Here is a 21,391-nt window from a genome sequence, read left to right on the forward strand (position 1 = left end):
AGCTTATGAAAATGGTGATAGAATACATACTTTGGGTTACATCTTGCATTGTAACCTTCGACAGTAATTGGTCTGAAGGTGTGCTGATTGTTGCAGTCACCACTATTGAACATGCTTAATCAATGCCATATACTAGATCTATTTCAGTACTTATTGCCATGGTAATAGATACTGGATGTGATGACACTCTTTATCCTGCCTTCTGGAGAGGGGTGTCGGGTAGTAGAGCCACGCTAATACCAACCACTATGCAGAATTTGCTCTGTAAAATGTGTGTATTCAAGCACACCCTATCAGCAAAATTTGGCAGGGACCGTTAATTTTGTGCTAGCTTCCAAACTGTTAGTGCATCTGCTGAGGCAAGAGGAACCACAGTCTCTTTGCTCAGACATCAGAAAGTGATGGGGAGATGGTAGGGAGTCTCATTAAATGGAAAAAAGTTGCTCACTGTTGTTCAGAAGCAGAAGAACTTTAGGGCAAGTGTACAACAATGGGCTTCACCATCTGTCTGAAAATCTCCTCTTTTATTTCTGTTCTGCTTCTTTTGCCCAATACTGAATCACGGCTATTACCTTTTTGCAGCTCTTTTAAGTACTGAACAGAGTGCAGGGGGTTTTCCTCAGCTGCGTATACAATATCCCATTGAAGAGAGAGAGGGAAGAATTAGGAGGAAATTGTACAGATCATAACCACTTCCACTGAAGAATACACTCAATTCAGGTAACTTGGCTTGCAATCTGCACACACTGAGCTACCTTCATTAAATATATTCAGAACAAATTAGTTTGACTTGTCCTTATGCTTTGGTGGTATCATGGTTTTTGGTGAAGTAAGCTCAAGGGATCTGCCCAGGAAATTCAGTTTTTAGAAGTAAAATTACAAGATGGACATTGTCAAATTAAACAATAGATTGTTCATGCAGTAGTGTTCATGCAGTAGCCCTTGGGCCAGACAGAATGTAAAAAGTGTACTCTACACTGCAGCCAGGGAGAATGGGCTATCCTGGAATCTCTTGCAAGTACCTGGAGAGACTCAAGGACTCCGAACCTGTGGAATTCTGAAGTCAGCAATACAAAGGATCTGAGGCATCCTACAACCTGGCTGAAAAAGCATATCTGGCAGCTTATGGGAGGGATCAATATGCTTCAGAAGTGATTGGCACCAAAGTAAAGCTCCTCCTGGCAAGCTGGCTGCCCAGTGCTGGGCTGGATATTAAAAAGGAAAGTCCCTTCCACACTTCATACCACTGATGCCACATGGAATAAGTGGAGTGTGCTTGATCACATAGCAAGATCAACTAGGTAATCCAAGTCACTGGAAGTAATAATGGACTGCTACAAAAGCAAAAATTTCAGATTATCATCAGAAGTGGGGGAGGAGGTAGTGGTGATGTACTGAGGAGACCTTACTATATTGCCCGCTACCTGAAAATGGGAAACTATTACTCTGTCTTTACTGACAGTTTGTACCATATCTTACGGGTATGTCAAAAATGAAAAGCTGCTCTATGGATTCCTGTATGGCAAGCTGCAAAGCTGTTCATGAAGAAGTTGGATCAAGTCAGGTTGCAGGGCTCAAAGCCGTCCAGCTGGCTTTGGATATCACCGAATGAGAGAAGTGGCCAGCGCTCTGTCTCTGCACTGACTCATGGATGGTGGCAAATGCTCTGTGGGAACAGCTGGAACAATGGAAAAAAGACAGTTGGCACAGAGGGAAATACATCTGGGCTTCTGAATTTTAGCAAGACATCTCTGCCTGGGTAGAGGAGTTGCTGTAAAAGTGTGTGCTGTAGATGCACATGCACCCAAGAGTCAGGCTTGTGAAGAACATTGAAACAGCAGACAGGTGGATGAACTGCTAAGGCTGAAGTGTCTCAGGTGGATCTGGACTGGTAACAAGAATTGCTTCTGGCTCAGTGGGCCCATAATGCTTCAGATCATCAGAGAAGAGATGCAACACACAGTCGGGCTTGTGATCTAGGGGTGGATCTAACCATGGCAGGACCTCCCAAGTTATCCATGACTGTGAGACATGTGCTGCCATCAAGCAGGCCAAGCGAGTGAAGCCCCTGTGGTACGGTGGGCAGTGGTCCAAGTACAAGTATGGGGAGCCTGGCAGATAGACTACATCACACTGCCCCAGACACGCCAGGGCAAGCACTACATGCTGACCATGGTGGAGGCCACCACTGGATGGTTGGAAACCTACCCTGTGTCTCATGCTACGGCCCGGAACACCATCCTGGGCCTGGAAAAGCAGGTCCTCTGGAGGCATGGTAACTCCCCAGAGAACAGAGTGCGACAACAGGAGCCATTTCAAAAAACAGACAGCTGGCCCAGAGAGCACAGGATTGAGTGGGTTTATCATAGTCCCTCCCTATCATGCACCAGTCTCTGTGAAATTTGAGCAGTGCAATGGACTGCCAAAAAACACATTGAAAGCAATGGGTAGTGAGTGGGACCTTCAAACATTGGCATCTGCATTTATAGAAGGCCACCTGGTTAGTTGACACTAGAGGCTCTTATATTGGAGGCTCTACTGTTTGAGTTGGCCCTGCCCAATCCAAACCTCCACATACTGTGGAAGGGGATAAAGTTGCTGTGGTGCATATGAGAAATGTGTAAGGGAAGACAATTTGGATTAATGCTGCCTCAAGAAAAGGCAAACCCATCCATGGATTGTTTTTGTTTAAGAACTGAGTGCACCTGGCAGATAATGCAGAGGGATGGGGAAACATGGTGTGTACCTCAAAAGTATTTGCTTTTTGGGTGAGAAGAGTCTGTAATGTTGGTTGCAGAATGACATTGCCTCTATATGCCATAACTACCAAGGACAATGGGTATGGATGCTCCCGATACAGCAGCTGTGAGCTCCTCACAGAGCCCACAGTCAGGGACTAAATGAACACAACAAACACCTTGGAGGGATGGCCCCTGACTATGGAATTGATACCCGTGTTTGTGTGTATCTGTATATGAACGTGTGTAAGGTTGGAAGGTGTAACACTGGGGCGTGATGCAGATGGCATAGAATAAGGAGTAGATAGTGCTTGATTTTTGGCCAGGACAGAGTTAATTTTCTCACAGTTGCCGGGAGGGGTCAGAGCCTGGAGCCCTGTGGGCATGCCCAGGTGGTTGTTCTATGGCCCAAAGGAGGCTGGAAGTAAGGGAATCTTGCTTCCAAGAAAAAGGAGAGGCTTGCAGTCAGGAGGAAAAACATGGGCACAGACAATCTGTGCATGGCTCATCGTCTTAGGGGCAGCATGGCGCCAGGTTGGTTTTTGAGCACGTCTGCATGTATATCACCTTCTCAATGTATACTTATGTTATTAACAGCGTTGCTGTTACTGTTTGTATTCTTATCTCACTGCTGTTTCCAGTAAATTGATCTTATCTCAACTTGAGACAGCAGAAAAACACCTGTTTTCCTACCTATCACTTCAACAAGTAGTAAAATGAAATGACAGGCAGGACAAGTCATTGCTGTTGCCCTTCCCTGGATGGCATTCACTTGTCCTTGTGACTGCTAAGGCTGCCATGGTGGGGTGATGTATTTATTTGTGAGCTGAATGAATTAATTGCAAGCAGGATTGTTTAGTGAAGGCTGCCAGAGGCAAGTGATGCCAAATGAATACTTTCAGATGGCAAAAATTCAGATGGGACATCTGGAAGTGTGACACTTGTGTGAGATCTTTTTCTTACTTTCTCACCTTTTTTACATGGTGTTCAAATGTTTTCTCTTCTTTGATGATTTTACAGAACCTAACCATCTGGGATCAATTAGTGCTTTACACTATGAGCTGAACAGACTTCAGAAATTTTTTTTCTTAGTTTTTCACTTCTTTTTCTTTATGGTGCTCCATAGTAAAAATGTTTGTTTTCTCTCCTTTTTGTTTGACAGACAGGATTATAAGCTTACCTTTGGTTTTGGTTCTGACATTTTTCTCTAAAGTCAGCTTTAACTGTAATTATTTCCCCTGCTTCATTATCCAAAAGTGGCAGCATTTCAGAATTAAGAGAAAAATTTTAAAAGAAACTAACAATGATTGTTGTAAAGTAGGTGCACTGAAACTGCTGCTTTTAAGCATGCCATGAGAAGAACAGAAAAAATTTCTTCTGAGACCATATTTAAGTTACAGTTGTAACAGTTCACATTGATGAGATATGTTGGTTGAGGATTTCAGCCTGTTGATAAAACTTTACTGTCAAGTTGCAGAAGCTTCCCTAAGAAGCTGATGCTATCTGTTTCCCTCATCTGTCCATAGAAAACTTAGTGAATTTCAGAAAATTAGTTCACTTCTCATTTTTTAAATAAAACAGGAAGCCTGAAGGTTGTGTTTGTTCTTTTACTTTGTGGAGACTATCTTGGAGAGATGCTGCAGCTCCATTTTCTGCCCTCCCCATGAGTATAGGAGAAGAAATTTGGAGCAGGGAGTGGAAAGAATGAAAGGTTACTAGCCAGAACTGAGTAGGAAAGAATAGGGGTCACTGGAAAGCTATATAAAGATGGAAAAAGTGATCCTAGAGCTTGGAAGATGAGACAGCTACATGTGACGTAAGGCATGTGGGGATGTGTTGAAATGTGAAGCAGGCATTTCAAGATGATGCTTTTTAAGAAGGAGGAATAATTTCCACAGTGGCATGCAAAGGCTGACTTTAAGTTAACAAGACCAAAAACAAAGACATAACTGAATCAGAAAAGCATGTGGAGCATAACTTTCCTACAGCACTTATCTGCTCTTTCTTGGCTTGGTAAGTGTTGCCTTTGAAAAAATGAGCTTATGGCCAGGAAAGTTACTGGCATTGTCTGTATAACTATAGCATGTCTTCAGTTTGAAAAATACCACAGAAGTTTGGAGTAATTTTTAGTATGTTTATTGGATGCTGATTACACTTTGCATGAGTAGATTTCTGCCATGGCTTGTAGAATAGGAAGTGACAGATGAAGACAGGAATATGTGTCTCTCCAAAATCCTTTCTGTGGTGACTAATTTGTGGCTTGTGTTGTATATGTCTGGTCTCACTAAGTGAAAAAGCCAGCAGTTGTCCTAGTCTACTTTAATTTTTTACTTTACTTTAATAATTCTTTATGGAATTATCTTGGACATTTACAGGGGTCTCCCCCTCCACCTCTTTGTTAGTTTGTTTTCTGTGCACACAAGAGTAGAAAAAGAAAAGAACATATATATGGAAGCTAGACTGACCTTGATAAACATGATAGCTGTGGAGATAACTTCATTCTGTTAGCAGATGAGCAGATTTTACAGTTTGGTATATTCATGTACTGCAAATCTGCGACTACCTGGGAAAAAAGGCTGTCATATTTTTAAGTCATAATATGTAAGCTGTTTTCCTTAACAAAGAAGAAAAGTTCATGTGATCACTTAACTGAGGGAATAAATGTCTCCTGAATTCCAGCGAGCAATTCTATGAGTATTCTTTTGTGGGGATTTCTTTTTTCCTTTTGTTGTGGGGGAAAAAATGTCAACACAGTTACAATGTTCTGTAGTAACCATATTTCCTTGCAAAAGAAAAGCAGTCTGTGCGTCAGCCTTCTTGCTGATTTCAGTATGTGTGAGTCTAGTTTGTGTTGTGAAGTGAATTTTTTTCCTGTTCTGGATCAAATTCCAGTATACCTATTGAGACCCCTGAAAATCTATTGTGAGTGGTCATGTCAGCAAGTGGGGCTGTACAAACTGGGACTGGTTTTGCAGCAGCCCAAGATCTTAGGTGTTGACTGCCTACCCGGTTCTCTTGTTATTCTCAACGTGGTTTTTTTCTTTACTTTTAGGACTAAATATCAGTATGACTAGAGTCTGAGGAAGGGCTTCTGGTTCCTACCAAAAGCTTGCTGGTGCAGAGGAACAGGCAAAGAGAGCAGCAGGGGCATTTTGAGCTACCATGGATGTCCCCACCGATTTAGTGCCATCGTCCATGATGTCCCAACCTGAGGTGATTGAGGTGAGTACACCAAGATGAAACTAGCAGGTGAACTGATTTTTTATTTAACTCTTTTTCTATTTCCTCATTGAATCCTATCTTTTTCTCCTCTCTTATTTTGCGTATTCAGGGGACTTTTCTGGAAATACTATATTAAAGACATTCATCACTTATTAAGACTGTTGTTATACTTTGAGACGTGACATTGCTGTGTTATAGTGCTGTTTGTAGCTTTTATATCTGAGCTGATATCATGTGCCATGGGATATGGCTTTGGTCAGTTTGGGTCAGCTGGCCTGGTTGTGTCCCCTCCCAGGATCTTGCCCACCCCCAGCCCCCCTGATGGAGGGAGGAATGTTGGAGAGACAGCGCTGGTGCTGTGCCAGTGCTGCTCAGCAATAGCCAAAACAGCAGTGTGTTATCAGCACCTTTCCAGTTATCAGTGCAAAGTGCAGCACTGATGCATCCCTCCAGATCTCCAGTGCATCGGGATGAGTGGTCAGGACAGGACCCAATGGTATACTTGATCATTGAACACCAACACCATCCTGGCCTGGGTTGTCATTGCATTCTCCTTGCTCCTCACAAAATTAATTCTTCATCAGTTCATGTCACTCCTGCTACTTTACTTCCTGCAACATACAACTTACACCACAGAATGTTCTCTCCACCAGGATTAAATCTCCGTGAGGCACACACCAGGTCTGTCCACGCTACCCACCAAGACATTACCCACCAGATACACCGAGGTCCTTGGGCAAAGACAATCCCACAAATGTGTTTGCCTTAATGGGAGGAGAAACCCACACTGACTTCCCCAGCCACTTCCCTGTGTATTGCAGGGACTGTATGTCCTCCCACAGTTTGAAGGGATTTTCTAGCAGATTCCCTAGTGTTTACCAGCCAAATGGCTTCTGCTAAATTTGCATCCCAGTGCTTCCATGCCCAATTCCCTAATGTTCTTAATGTGGTCTTCATTATACCTCTGAACCTTCCCAGAGGCTCCTGGGCTATAAGGAATGTGATATATCCATTTAATGCTGTGTTTCTTTGCCCAAGACTTTCTGAGGTTGTTTTGGAAATGATTCCCATTGTCTGATTCGATTCCCTCTGGTGTACCATGTCACTATAAAATCTGTCCCTCAAGGCCTGAGATGGCATTCCAAGGAGTGGCAATGGTTTACAGGGCATGCTTACAGCCAGACAGTTGTTGCCTCTACCATGGTGAATATGCAGCTCTTGCTTTGGTGCGTTTATGGCAGTGGCACAATGTAGTCATTTTGCCAGCCCTCACCATTTTGGGAACCCAGCCACCACCCTCTATTCCAAGGAGATTTCACTCATATAGTTTGCTCAATTGCAGCATGTTTCATATTTGTGTGCATCTAAGGATTGTTGTTCAAGACAAATGCCTTCTCAAAAGGAGAATAAGAGCAGCTGTAGTGTAAGAATGAGCAGAAGGAAAGCTATCACTTGTAAGGGACTTGATGATCAGCATGGTCACCTTTCTGTTGTGTTGTATAAATGCACATATCCTGGGTCTACATAGAGTTTTCACTGAATAAATCTGCCTGGACTTAGATCACTAGGCCAAAGACTAGAAATAAATATGTTCATTGATTAGTAATAGAGAGGACTCTCTCCACACTCAAGGTTTAGGAACTCTGCTTCAATGAGGTTTGACTTGGGTGCCAAAAATAAATGACAACAAGAAGCAGAGGAAAGACTGGTATCTCAGTATAGGAGATTATGGTAGAAGAAGTAACATTCCCTCATCCTTATGTTGCAAAAGTAGGCTCAGAATTGGTGTCTGTACAAGAAGACAATGTTTACATGAATTCCCAAAGATTTCAGTAAATCTTTGTGGATATGACAGTATATAAAAGTCTTCAATCATATATAAACATCTTCAAGCATCTCCAGACAATCTGCTGGGGGCCATCTATATGTTTCTGAGAGTAAGGAAGACCTTTTATAACACACAAGGACATAGTGAGATACATATATAAAGAGACAATTACTAGATCAAATATTGAAGTAAAGCACTTTTTATACTTGCTGCTTGGGCAGCTTTTGCCTTTCGTGTTTGGAATGAATTTTTGGATACAGTTTAGAAAACAACATCAACTAATTTTCCCCCCCCTCAGAGGACATTATTTTGCTTTTTGAAATTGAGGAGGTGCCATGGTGTGCTGCAGAAGTAATTTAGAGACTAGTGTTTTAAGGAAGGATTTTTTTAAACTTGGAAATAACCTTGCATGCCTTTTGCATGAGCTAGACAGCATCTTAGTTGCAAAAGAAGAGTTTTGCGACTTTACTTTTAATTTTCTTTTCTTTTTTTTTAAATCCTTGTCTTTAAACTTTCCTTTGACATTGCCAGCATAGTTGGCTTCCTTCACATTTGGTCAATTTAGACTCAGAAGTAAATACTACCCATTTTTCATACCTATATATGTATAGGCATACATGTTTACACATTGCAGTAAAAAATACTCCACTACTTATCATCAGTCCTTTAACTCCACCAGGCAAACAAGTTTGTTTCCCCTGGGAGAGAATCTCAGAGACCTCAGCAAGACCTTTGTTTTAAGCCAGAGCTCCTTCCGATAGATTTTTGCTCAGACTTCAGTCTTAGAGCTACTCATTGTGGCACCACAATAAGAGAAGTTCCTGTTAATTTGGTGGCAAATGGCGTTTTCCCAAGATTTGTGTCCTCTTGAGTCAGGTAACAAAAGGCTCACATTTTATAAAAGTTTTTGAAAGTCACTCCTGGGTACCAGATGTGAAATTGCTAATACTGTCTTAAATATTCTTTCAGCTAGTGTGTCAACATAGGGCCTGCTTCTGGTGCTGCTCTACAACCCTTTATTGAAGCAATGCATTTGCCACAGTCATGTTTCTTCATACCCTCTCACCACACTAATTTATTCAAATCCCCCCTCTTCTTTTCCACCCCCAGAATCTTCTTACCAGACTCAAGAAATGGTGAGTAAGAGCAGAGGCATCCTGGTCATGTGTAAAGGTGAAGGATAAGTAAAGTTTCAAGGTAGTTTACCTGTCCATAGCTGTGATCTGAAACAGAAAATAGTTAGGGGACAGCATTCACAAAACGTCAAAGAAGTCAGTGAAACAAAAAAATTCCCATATATGCTTTGAGGTTTTTACCACAGGATGTCATTGTAAGGCAAAATGATCTCAAATTAATCACAATAAATCACAGTCTAGTGACTTCTGATTAGATAAGCTGTTCTGTTCTTAAAGAGAAATAAAATGTTTGGAGATGTTTTTATATGTGTTATGACTTCATGCCTCAAATATGGATAAGTAAAATGATCTCATAGAAACCTGACTAGTCTGATAATGCTTTAAACAAAGTTAAATAATTCTGTAAGAATTATTTAGCATCCCAGAGGGCTTTGCTGTTTGCAAAAAAAAGAAACATCACAAGTGGTGACCCATACTGATTAAAGTATTCTCTGAAGTAATTAGTATTTTCTCTCTTTGTGAATGGCATGAGATAAATTCTGCAGTAAAAGCTTTGAAGAAGTAATGATTTGAGCTCCAGTTACTTAATGAACCAAGGACTTCCGACAGTGCCTCAGAAATGCTTAAAACAAGAAAACAACAAAAATTCATCATTCTCTCTTTGCTTTGGCCAGCAGTGGATCCTACCAGCCAAATACTAGAAGCAAATGAGTACTGCCTTAAATAACTGCCTTGCAGCTGTTCCAAAGAGAAATCCAGAGCAGTTTCCATTAGAATGGCCTATCATGGCCAGAGCCCAAAACCACTTCTCCCACTCTGTGCCATTGAACACAACATCTCTATTTTCTCCTCATTTTGTTTGAACTGGGGTGAAAGGGATTTAAGCTATCATTGCCACAGAATGGTTATCCTTCTCATAATGTGCTCGAGAACTGTCTGCCATGAGCTGGCACAGCTTTCCCTAACGAAGTGCAACAAAATTTGCATTTTGGATTTGGTGCCCAAGTTTCTGCAGTCAACAAGTGTGTGGATTTTTCTGTCCCCCTTGAGCTGAATAAACAAATTAGCCTTGTTACCAAAACAGACCTCTTGTGGCGGTAAATACAGCAAACAGCAGAACAAAAGGAAATGGTGGGGCTGGAAGAAACAATTTGTGATTAGCTGTATATCCATCCAGTTACAGACATCATAAGAAAAACTAAAATACCAGTACACCTTTTTCAAAAATTATTTTACTAGATCAGATTACTGGAGGTTCAAAATGCATCTCCATTTTGTTTAAAGTAGACCAGTACGGCCTTAAAGGCAACTGCTCAGTAAAGTGTGTACAAGTTAGTTATAGAGACCCCATTGTTTCTAAAGTTTTGAGACAAAGATTTTTCTATATTCTGTTTATATATTTCACAAATATCTCAATATATGAAAGCAAAAGAAACTCATATTGTCTAACATATATTTCATTAAATAAATATACTTGATTTACTTTTATTGTATTGATTTATTGTATTGTAAACACAGAACAGTCTTCTTATTTCCATCTGTAAATCTCTATTTCCAGTCCCAAAATGAAATTTGCTGGCATTTTGCTTGTAGGTTAAATTCTCCCAAGTGTTCACTTTGCTGGTTTGCTCGGTGAGGAGTGATGAAAGGTGTGCCCTGGAGGTAGAAGCAGCCCCAGTGTAGCCCACAGTATTTTTTCAGCATAAAATTGCTATCTTTGAGCTGCTGTAGCCAATAATTAACTCCCAGCTTGGTTTACTAACTGGGTTTAAAGGATGCACATTGTAAATAATGAAATGATTTATGCATGAAAACTCATTTGGGATGTTATAGGTGCAGACATTTTTCCCCTCGGACTGCTTTCACTGTGGCTTTTGCAGTGCTCAGATAGGACTCTGTGCTGCACCTCTCTCCAGAAAATCTGTCCCAAGGTGGGGGTCTCTGACAGAGGTCTGTCCTGCACTGCACTCATCCTCACAGCAGCATTCAGGGACACACAGCTGTTTGCAACAGGGCAGCAGGGGGTGAGCTGGGCAAAAAGTGGAGCAGCCCAATCAGCACCATGGCAAAGACATTTTCTGAAGGCATAAGACGTGGAATATTTCAGTCACTAAATGACATGATGGAATACAATTGTGTTCCTGTGTCTCCCACAAAGCCACGAAGTGTTGAGCCTGTGCCCATGTTTGGCTAGTTTTTGTGATGCTCAGCTTGTCATGAAAGCTACCCCAAAGGAAAAGAAGTTTTAAGAGCTTTGCAGAAGCTCTTTCTGTACTTTGGAGCATTCGGACTTAAGTGCCCAATTTGGGCTCAATATGCTCTACCTGCACCACAGCCAATTACTTTTTTTTGCAAATATCTCCACATTACAGTGAGGATCTCCCTTTGAGCTGGAAAGACAGATAAGGGCTGGCAGAGAAAAAATAAATTCTTAATAATAACATATGTAAGCCATTCTAGGAATGTAAGTGAGGGTGTGATGATGTAGAACTATGCCCTGATTCAGTCTTCATTTCCTCCTCTACTGAAAAACTCTCTATGAACATTTGTGTAGTACTTGGGAGGAACACAGCTCATTAAAATGAAAATGCTGGTTCTGTGGAAAAGGAGCAGCAATACAACAGTGTGTGAATTGCTGGCTAAGTTGTGGATGGATGAGGCCACTCTATCTTTTCTTTTTCAATTCTTCTTTTTAATTAATTCTAGCTTTTAATTTCTTTAATCTCCTTTTACTTGCAGAATTTTGGAAGGTCAACAACCTCATTGGTTTTTTAGCCAATCTGTATAATCATAGTTCATCAATGGGATCTCTGTCACTTGTGAATTATACCTTCTAAGAGTAAAACTGCCTGTTTTCTCACTGTTGCTGGGGGCTGGGTCTCTTTAATACACTGAGTGCCTAGAATGTTAAGCTGCATTTTCAGGTATAAACTGTAGGATACAGAGAAATTCTCAGTTTAATTTCGAGTAGTTGTCAGCTTGACAATTTGTCAGCTCTGAGACTTTGTAGTAATACAGTCTGCTACGAAAGCATCCTAAAAAATACTGGATGCACTAGCTGTTGCCACACAATCCTTAAGTAACTTTATGCTTTAGGATGTTTTTATAGCATCAAAGGGATCCCCTTTAGAGATTAAGAGAGAAGTTGATTTGCTCCTGTCTTGTCACCTTTGTGAATGCCAAAATGAATCTAGTGAAATGAAGTAACCTGCTGTGACAGACCCACCCCATCTTATTATACAGATTTATCTTTAAGTCTGTTGTACGGTTACTTTGGGAAATGCAGTTCTGAAGAGTAGGAGCCATTCTGTGTTGGTGATAGGGTTTCCTACTTCCATCATGCAGATGAAAAATATGTCTGTGCATAAGGCTATAATGAATCAGGACCCTTGTCTTGTGACTTCATGTTGGGTTTTTTTTTTTAATTCTACTTTTATCTTTGAAGGAAACACATCTTTTCTGTCTTATTTTAAAGCTTTTCTTTCATGTTCTGGAGTTTGAAAAGTAGTCTGTGTTTTTCATTAGGTAATGGACAACTGTTTCTGCAAATTGGATTTTTTTCCTCATCTGTTGCAACTTTACTTTCGTAAACCCCATGTTCAGCAGTTGTGGGTTGATGAAGTATTTACATATTGATTCAATTATGCCTATACTTACTTGCTTACCCTTATTTTAAAGATATTCCTAATTTATACCCTTCTTTGGGGATTTTGAAGTTGGTAGTTCGCTGAAGTTTTTCAGCTTGACCCCTTTCAGTATGTTGGTAACCTTAAGATATTTACATAACCTGAAAGCAGGAGTACTGATTTCCATTCACTGCTGCTCAAAAAGCAAAGATATAGGAGAGTTGTTATGGGTTTTTAATCTTAGTTTACCACAACAATATTAGAAAAATTGTTTTTCATCTCCTCTGTGTTCTGGGTTCAGAATTCAGCAAACGACAATAAGGAGAGGAGCAGAGTGTGTTTGGAGAGTCTAGGGTTAAGATATTTTTAAGAGATTTCTTGGATATGGATTCTTTATTTGTGGCTTACAAGTTTGAAAAGTAAAAATCAGACCTTAGTATTCTAAGAATGTTCCACTCTGCTTCTCTGGACAAGAAATAGAAGGATGCACCCATGGGTACTGGGGGTGGGGAGAGAGTAATCTGCCTTTTTTTGTTTTGTGGATCAAGGAACTCTCAAACTCTGAGATTGCAGAGGGGTTTGTAAACTGATCATCTTCCCCTCAGGCACCCCATGCTAATTAATGCTTTGTTTAGGCAGGATCAGTCAATGGTATTTGAAAACTTTTTGATGTTTGTTTTCCACCCAAGCACGTCTCCATACACACTCCTTACCAGGTGAGCAGCCCTCACTGGGTGAGCTGGCAGGATGCAGAGATCCCCTCTCCCCTTCTGCTCCAGGCAGGCTGTGTGCTCTCCACTGCTGTCTCTGCCCCAGGAGGGGCAGGTAGTAATGGGCTGCTCTCCCAGGGACATCCAGTGGTCAGGCTATTGTGGATCCAAATCCTCATCCTGTTCTTCAGGGTGTGATGCAGAGGTGGCACAGCAGCAAGATGAATTAGGCACAAAACATGGGAAAGCTTACATGGGCTCTTCTTCCCAGTGTTGCCACTGGCAACCCTATGGTGTGATCCCATATAACCAGAAGAGAGGAGACAACCAGGCAAATAGTGCCTGAAAAGGCCAGTGCCAAGGTGAATTAAATGACTCATTGCTGAAGAAGAGTGACTTATATTTTTTAATTCCTGGTGCCAAATTTCCTGGCTTGTGAGCACTGTGCTGTGATTGTAACTATGCCTCATGATATTAAAAGATTGAATTCCATGTACTTGTGATTTTCTTCTTCTTTGATTTGGGACAAATGTGTCTTGGGTCATCTTCATACACCGAGAGGAGACGTTGCTTTTAGCCTGCTTTTACTCTACTTTTCTTTATCTGTCTTGTTGGTTTATAACTCAATGTTTACTTCTTCCACACAGATTCATCCTAGAGGTTTAGTTAACATGGGCAATTTGCAGCTCAGTTTGTTTTAAACTTCTGTTGAGATATACTGAATGGATGAGGTAAATCTCCGGGCACCACACATCTGGCTTACACAGGCAGTGAAACACACTGAGTGAAACTTCAGGAAATTAAAATATAAACTTCCCTGCCCCTTTTCCTGCAGGGGCAGGAGAGAGGGGATGGGGTCTGCCTGCTTGGATATGCCTTTGTGGTATGTTAACACTTTGAGTACTGAGGGATACAGTGCATTTCTCTCCTGCTTGAGCCTTTCCAGTCAGTATCCCAGTTAAATGTGATGCCTTGGGATTTTTATGTTTGTGACCTGAGAGGTCAAAACCTTCCTTTAAGATAGGCAGTGGCATCCAAGAAAGCTGATAATCTGGAAGTCCTCTGCTGGAATTTTTGGCAGCAAACTGTCTCATCCTCTTCTCTTCTTCCCCTTGGGGGGGGTGGGGGTGCAGGGCACAAAAAGATTACTTTTACAGGAGATCCTAGGTTTTAGATTAGAATGCCTTAAAAACAAAGCTTCTCCAAAATCCCTTACATGAACACAGCATTTTGTTTTTCTGTCTTCCAAATGAGAGAAGCAGCAAGTGTGCCTCATGCTAACTTCTCTGAGATTGCTCAAGTGCTGTCATAGTTTTAAATTGAACAAGTCTGGCTCTGTAGCATTTTACATACCCTTATGTATGTATGTTCATTCCACCTTGGCTTGGCAATTCATGATTAAGTCATATTTTTTGTCATACTTTGTTTCAGATTTCAAACTAAAAGGTAGGGGAGAACATTGCACAATCAGGGAATAATTCACATTTTAAGCCCATGTGCAAACAAAACTACAAGGAAAAAAAGAAGGAAAAAGAAAATAAAAAGCAAAATACTGGCCACATTTTAAATTTTTGAATTAAAAATTCATGTTTTTCCAGGTGTAGCACGCCTCTTTCCATAGGAGCAACAGTGAAGCAGGAATCATTACATGTGGGCAGCAGACATCTGAAAGAAAAAAAGTGACAAATACACAGGCAAAGAGAATTTATTCAAGATCACAAGTATCCACTAGATCCTGCATCCAGATATTCCTACAGAGACTAAAAATCCTGTGCATTACATAATTAATGCAGATGTTGGCAAGCTTTTATAAGGGCCACTAATTCATTCATATGACTTCCTCTTTCCCTCAAGGGTTCATATACTTGACCTGTTATTACTACAAGGTCTTTAACCAAAGAATTAAAGCCAGACGTCTTGTACCCAGGTCTCCTTTTGTTAAAGGTCCCTTATAATAATTTTTTTTTATATGCAACAGATCCTACATGAGAACTTCCAAAATTTCTTGAGTCATTAAGGCTAAAAGGCTTCAAACCCAAGGGCTGATGTATCCTAGAGGAGCAATAAAAGCATTATACTCACTGTGCTGAGAAATACTATTTACTCTAACTTTTTATTATCCTGGGACTGCAAATGTTTCTGGTCAATGTTTAGGCTGGAGGTAAAATCTTTCCTAAAAGACCTTTTTCTTTAACATAAATTTAAACGTCATGTAGTCCATTTGGGATATAGATGGAAAGTTTTGTATATTGCTTTATTGGAATTGGCTTAATTGCATTGACAAATGTAGAAATGAAAAGAAACAGAAACAGTTTTGGGGAATTCTAAGGAGATCTTTATCAGATACTATTTTCACTTGAGTCAAGCTATGAATTCTGTTTCCCAATTCTGTATGTTTTTGTTTTCAACAAGGTTAGGCTGGCTCTAGGACTTCCTGCAGAGTAACTGGAGCTGTCCAAAACCTATGGTTAACTTTGTATGTTTTAATGGGAAGAAGTTGCTGTCTTTTAGTGTTTTTGATCTGTTACTTGATTTGGCTTCTTACCTGCATTATTAAAACTGGTTCTATTTTTGTAAAAATTCAAGTTTAGTCGATAGAGTTCCAGAGCAATAAAAGCAGAGAGGCAAAGGCAGATCTTATATAGAAAAGGACTTTTTTGACATGTGTTTCTTGGTTTGATTTTTTTTAATTATTATTTTTACATATTTTTTGTTTACCCATGCTAAACAAGAAACCAGATTTTATTCAGAGGGATTTCTTTTCCTAAGGTTTGCCTTTTGGGAATTGTACCTTGAGTAATTAAATGGAACTGAAAAAGGAAACTCCTTAGACATTTTCTTATAAGCCAACAGTTTTACCCAAAACTTCCACATTCTAGTAGAATATGGGCTGGTTTGTTGCCCCCCTAGCTGTTCTCAGCAGAGTACTCTGCAAAAAAAAATTAATCATGTGTTCTCTGACATAGCCACGACAATAGTTATTGCAGGAAATAAGGGTGGATGCTTTTAACACTAGTTAAGCCAACTATTTCTTTTCTTCTTTCTTGTCTTACTCCTATTTCAAATTGGAATAAATCACTTCTGCTGAGTTATATTAAAGCATTGTGTATTTCAAACCATTTCTAGAAATGTGACTGGTGCTCACAGAAATGCTATGTCATGCTTCCTTTATTGTTCATAAAAAGCACTTTTTACGGCCATACATTATCCCTTGTAATTCACGGTCTCAGAACATACTGACAATCATTATCTAGGGTGTTCTTCCCACATTTTAAGATGGGACAAGAAGGAATACCCATGATGGAAAATGGAGTGAGTTAAAACCTGCTTGGGAACATAATGCACATTTCCTCCTCTTTGAAGAAGTATTCTTCCACTACAATCAAACAACAGTTCTGTACGCTCATAACATAAATAAGTGTCTAGCAGAGTTAATTTTTCTTAATTATGAATTTCGTGCCTTTAACTGAATTTCTCAGCAGAACTGCTTGGCCAGAAGCTCTTTTTCTATGCAGTTTATAACTACATCAGAAATCATGCTGGCTCCCAGAGCAGATGGAACCATTTCTGGTTGTTTCTAATCTGGTTCTGTTACTAGATTCCTCAGAGCAATTGTTTTTGAGTTGTGGAATACCATTTGGTCTGAAACAATTAATTTGTTCTGAAGCATGTTCCTTTCCTGTCCCCCTCCCCCCTCTTTGTGTATGTCTTAGCCATGAAGGCAATCATATGTTTTCAGTTCTGATGTCATTCTGGATTTTTTTTTCTCTCTTCTTTCAGTCCACAGCCATGAGTGAACCACAGTGCTACTACAATGAAACCATTGCCTTCTTTTATAACCGAAGTGGAAAATATCTAGCCACTGAATGGAACACTGTCAGCAAGCTTGTAATGGGACTGGGGATTACCGTCTGCATCTTCATAATGCTGGCCAACCTCTTGGTTATGGTGGCTATTTATGTCAATCGCCGATTCCACTTTCCTATTTATTACTTAATGGCCAACTTAGCTGCTGCGGACTTTTTTGCAGGGCTGGCCTACTTTTACTTAATGTTCAACACAGGACCCAACACTAGAAGACTGACTGTAAGCACCTGGCTTCTCCGTCAGGGTCTCATTGATACCAGTCTGACAGCCTCTGTGGCCAACTTGTTGGCCATTGCCATTGAGCGGCACATTACAGTTTTCCGAATGCAGCTGCACACTCGGATGAGCAACCGCCGGGTGGTCGTTGTCATTGTTGTTATCTGGACTATGGCCATCGTCATGGGGGCCATCCCGAGTGTCGGATGGAACTGCATTTGTGATATCACCCACTGCTCCAACATGGCACCGCTCTATAGTGACTCCTACCTGGTCTTCTGGGCTATTTTCAACCTGGTCACTTTTGTGGTCATGGTGGTCCTATATGCTCACATCTTTGGGTACGTTCGCCAAAGGACTATGAGAATGTCCAGGCACAGTTCTGGACCCCGCAGGAATCGGGACACCATGATGAGCCTCCTGAAGACTGTGGTCATTGTGCTTGGTAAGTGCCTACTTTGCCCACCCTGTTCTCCCTGCTCTGTTTCTTATGAGGTGTTTTCAGTAATGCATGCTCAACTCCTGGGGGTCAGCAGAATTTGGAAGACACTGGAAGAGGTGCAGACAATATGAGCACCCAGAGTTCACTACTGTGACCACTGGGACTATCAAGCTTATTTATGGAAGTTGATGTGACATGGTCACTCAGCCCTGTAACATGAAACCAGTGAAAATGTAATGTGGGGTTTTTTGCAGCAACACGTTTAAAATCTTTTGTAGCAACCTATTACATAATGTTTGTCCTTTTGCCTTTGAAGATGCCAAATGGCTTCCAACTTAAAATAGTACAGGGAAGGCTTGGTATTCCACTGAAGTATCTGTTGTCTCCTTTTTGCCACCAAAAAAGGTGTTGTGTGTATTCATGTGAAATTCCAGTATATGGAGAACACCTCAGGAGCCACAGGCTATTCACAAAAAAATTGTGTGTTAAGCAGGACTGCATGTACCCAGTGCTATAGTGTTTGGTGCATTTGCTAATACAGGAAGGTAGCATGTGAGATACTGGTGTTCAGCACACTGCTCAGGAGGTGAGTAGGCTTCAGTGTTTGGCATGAGGGAAATACCATAACACATTTTGGATTCAGGAGGTTATTGTAATTTTGCGTATAGTTTTACTAGGGTTTTGTCTGGGGCTCCCAGTTTCCTTATGCAGAAGCACAGCGTAAAGGCTGAGTACCATTTCCTGTTGATCTTCTTTGCTGTTTGTTCTCTTCTTTGTTCCTGCAGATGTTAGTGATGGTGCAGGTTGTCTCCTTGTCCCAATATGTGTTCTCACCTATTAGGTCTCCCAGTACAGTACATGTGTCTGCCAGTATCCCAGTAGCCTGTTGCATCAGATGGTTGCCCTAACAGTTCATAAATGCAATTGTTATGCAGTTAGCCTCATTCCTCTCCTTGACATTATGGTTCCCGTAGGTCTGTGCTGTGACTTGATCTTTCTATCACAACTAGCAGAATGGTAGCAGAGATTGGGTGTGTGTCACTGTGTCAACTCACTTTTTAGGTTAAGAATTTACATGTTGAACTTTGACCTAGTAATTTGCTTTCCAACCAGAACATGAATTGTGCAGTTAACTAACCTGCTAAATTGTGCAGTTAACTAACCTGCTAAACCATTGATAAGATGCATTCCGTCATGTCCTGCTCTTCTCTTCAAGGAAGGAACTTATATATGAGTTTTCCAAGGGAGACTGTAGTGGTTGGTGAAACCTCTCCTGACTTCCTGGTGGTTCAAAAATCTGTCCTTTGCCATCTCCATGATTCTCATGGCAGAATGAAAGATGAAGTTAAGAATACCAAGAAAATTTGGGTTTTGCAGTCCTCTTTTAGGAAACAGCTCTTTGTTTTCCTTCCTGAAGACATTATTGTTCATACAGTATTTCCTATGAGGTGAAAGACTGGCTCAGACTTAAAAAAAAAATAAGGCAAAAGACTCCAAAAACACCTACTAAAAAAAGTGGATGGAAAATAGTAGGCACTTCTATCAATACAATCTGGAGTTGTAGCAATAAACATTCACTGAATAAATAGCAAATGTCAGCTAATCCCAAGCATGTATGGTACTAGACTTATTCTTTTATTAAATAACTTATTATTTTATTAAATAACTTACTATTTTAATTAATCTGTTCAAAAGAAACAAAAGTGCTCTTAGACACTCTTTATCATTTTTGCAGCTCCCACCTTGGTTTGGGGTTTGGTTTTTTCCCTAAGTGGTTTCTAGAGGAAAGCTAGAGGAGGTCAGTCATAGGCTTGCAGTGTAAAGAAGCAGCAGTGCTTTCACCTCCTTACCACCTGGAAGGCACAGCTGCAAGATAAAGATGGTTGGGAAACAGCTGTGGGTTTGCTGTGTAAATTCTTTTAATTTAAGAAATAAATAAATAAAGAGTAGACTGAAGTCAAGAGTTAGGCTTTGGGGTAACCACAGGGACTTTGAGGGAGTTAAATATTTGTGCATTAGGGTGTTACCAGACTGCTACGTCGTACACCATGAGAAATTTTCATTAGTTGCCATCAGCTGGGAGTATCATCCCATATTGCTGAATTTGCACTTCAGGGGAGGATTGTTTTATGGTTCTAAAGAAGAAAAGCTAAGCATCACTTCAAAGGACTTTTGGGCAACAGATATCGCAGATATCAGCAGGTATCTCTCGAGCAAACAGTGTGGTCAACATGTTGATCAGGCAAGTGTGGTGATGCTCTATCACTGTTTGCATTCTACTTGTAAGTCTGGCTTAAAGTTTTCTTAAGCAGAAGATTTAATTTCAAGGGTCATACTTCCTGAGTGCCTTCTTCATGTTTATCTACTGGAGCTTTAGGAAGGACAGAAAAGGTGAGTGTGTTAGTCTGCATGGAGCAATTTGCTGAACACTTATCTCATGTTATCTGGCTTTTTCTACATCGGTGAACCTCAAAAACATGCAGGAAAAGAATCCCTGCCTTTCTTAATGGTGCAGATCAGAGTAATAATACATTGCTCAATACATTGAGCAATGAGGTTTGAGGCAGAAACCAACTTTTTGCAGGAAGTGAAGCTGAGAAGGAGAGTAGTTTATTCTGAAGATGCTTGTCCCTCCTCTCCTTCCCCACAGCTGAGTGGGGAAGGGAGCTGGTTTGTGTCAGCCTGCTTTACACAGGAGAAGACAATTAATTTTGGAGGACAGGTGGGGTGCCCTGGGATTGAAAGGAAAACAGAACTGGGGCTCTGGGTAAACCTGTGAGCATTGGCAGAGGGAGGCAAACCATTCCTCATTTTAGAATCTTTGTTAAAATTACAGCTGCTCGGCTGTAAGTAACCCCATTGTGAATTGGGCAGCAGTGAACTGTTCATTTGACTTTTAAACTTCCATAAACGGGTGCCCTGGAGTTGTTCTGCTGGCTGTACTCCCAGGCACAGCCATGCTGCTGCTGCTGCAAGCAGAAGAGCATCTTTTCCCCTGTCTGCATTCTCACTGTGTTTGGAGGCAGGAGGGGGAGGGAATAACACAAGAGCTTCTTGTTTGTTAGCTGCCTAACACGGCCTGGCCTCCTCATGCCTTGCTGCCTTGCTCCAAGGGGAGAAGAGCTGCCCCAAAGGGGTGCAGTCCTCCAGGCAGCGATGCTGTCAGCATGTGCAGGGAGGGTGCCAGCTGCCTCTGACAAGAGGGTGATTGTGTGGGGAGGGCTATGGCCGCCTGACGCACTGACTGGAGCGGTCGGGATCTGGCACACTGCGTCATCCCACAGAGCGGGTGGGATGCTGAGTCCTAGGAACAAGTCAAAAGCAGAGAACAGATTTTTTTTATATTTTTTTTTCATGCCCTCTTGTTTTTTTCCTTGAGTGAAATAGTTTAAACAGAAGGAAGTGATTTCATAGCTGAGCCCTTTTTTCTTTTAACAAGGCTGCTTTTGAAATCTTTCAAATGTAACAAGGAACATAAAGCTCTTTCTCTAAACCATGCCTTTCCTTTGCATTGGAACTAAGGAAGAACTGATCTGTGTACTGCACACAGCCATAAAATCATGTCTGGTTTGGCTTGCAGCTCAGTGACACTTTGCCTTTCACCAC

General features: G+C 41.0%; 1 protein-coding gene across 4 annotated transcripts in view; it reads left to right on the top strand.

The window, feature by feature from the left end:
- Positions 1 to 21,391, top strand: part of LPAR1 (lysophosphatidic acid receptor 1) — a 67,298-nt gene that overhangs the window by 18,450 nt on the left and 27,457 nt on the right. For 3 of the 4 annotated variants that reach the window (XM_064735390.1, XM_064735392.1, XM_064735389.1), the window contains 2 exons: positions 5,791 to 5,960; positions 17,041 to 17,788. In XM_064735390.1, the coding sequence (XP_064591460.1) occupies positions 5,901 to 5,960; positions 17,041 to 17,788 (808 nt within the window). In that variant the 5' untranslated portion in view covers positions 5,791 to 5,900. Of the gene's footprint in view, positions 1 to 582; positions 721 to 5,790; positions 5,961 to 17,040; positions 17,789 to 21,391 lie in introns of all 4 variants that reach the window. The other variant, XM_064735391.1, reaches the window with a different exon arrangement.

The sequence above is a fragment of the Zonotrichia leucophrys genome, chromosome Z (genome assembly GCF_028769735.1).
Source record: "Zonotrichia leucophrys gambelii isolate GWCS_2022_RI chromosome Z, RI_Zleu_2.0, whole genome shotgun sequence".
In the NCBI taxonomy this organism is placed as follows: Eukaryota; Metazoa; Chordata; class Aves; order Passeriformes; family Passerellidae; genus Zonotrichia; species Zonotrichia leucophrys.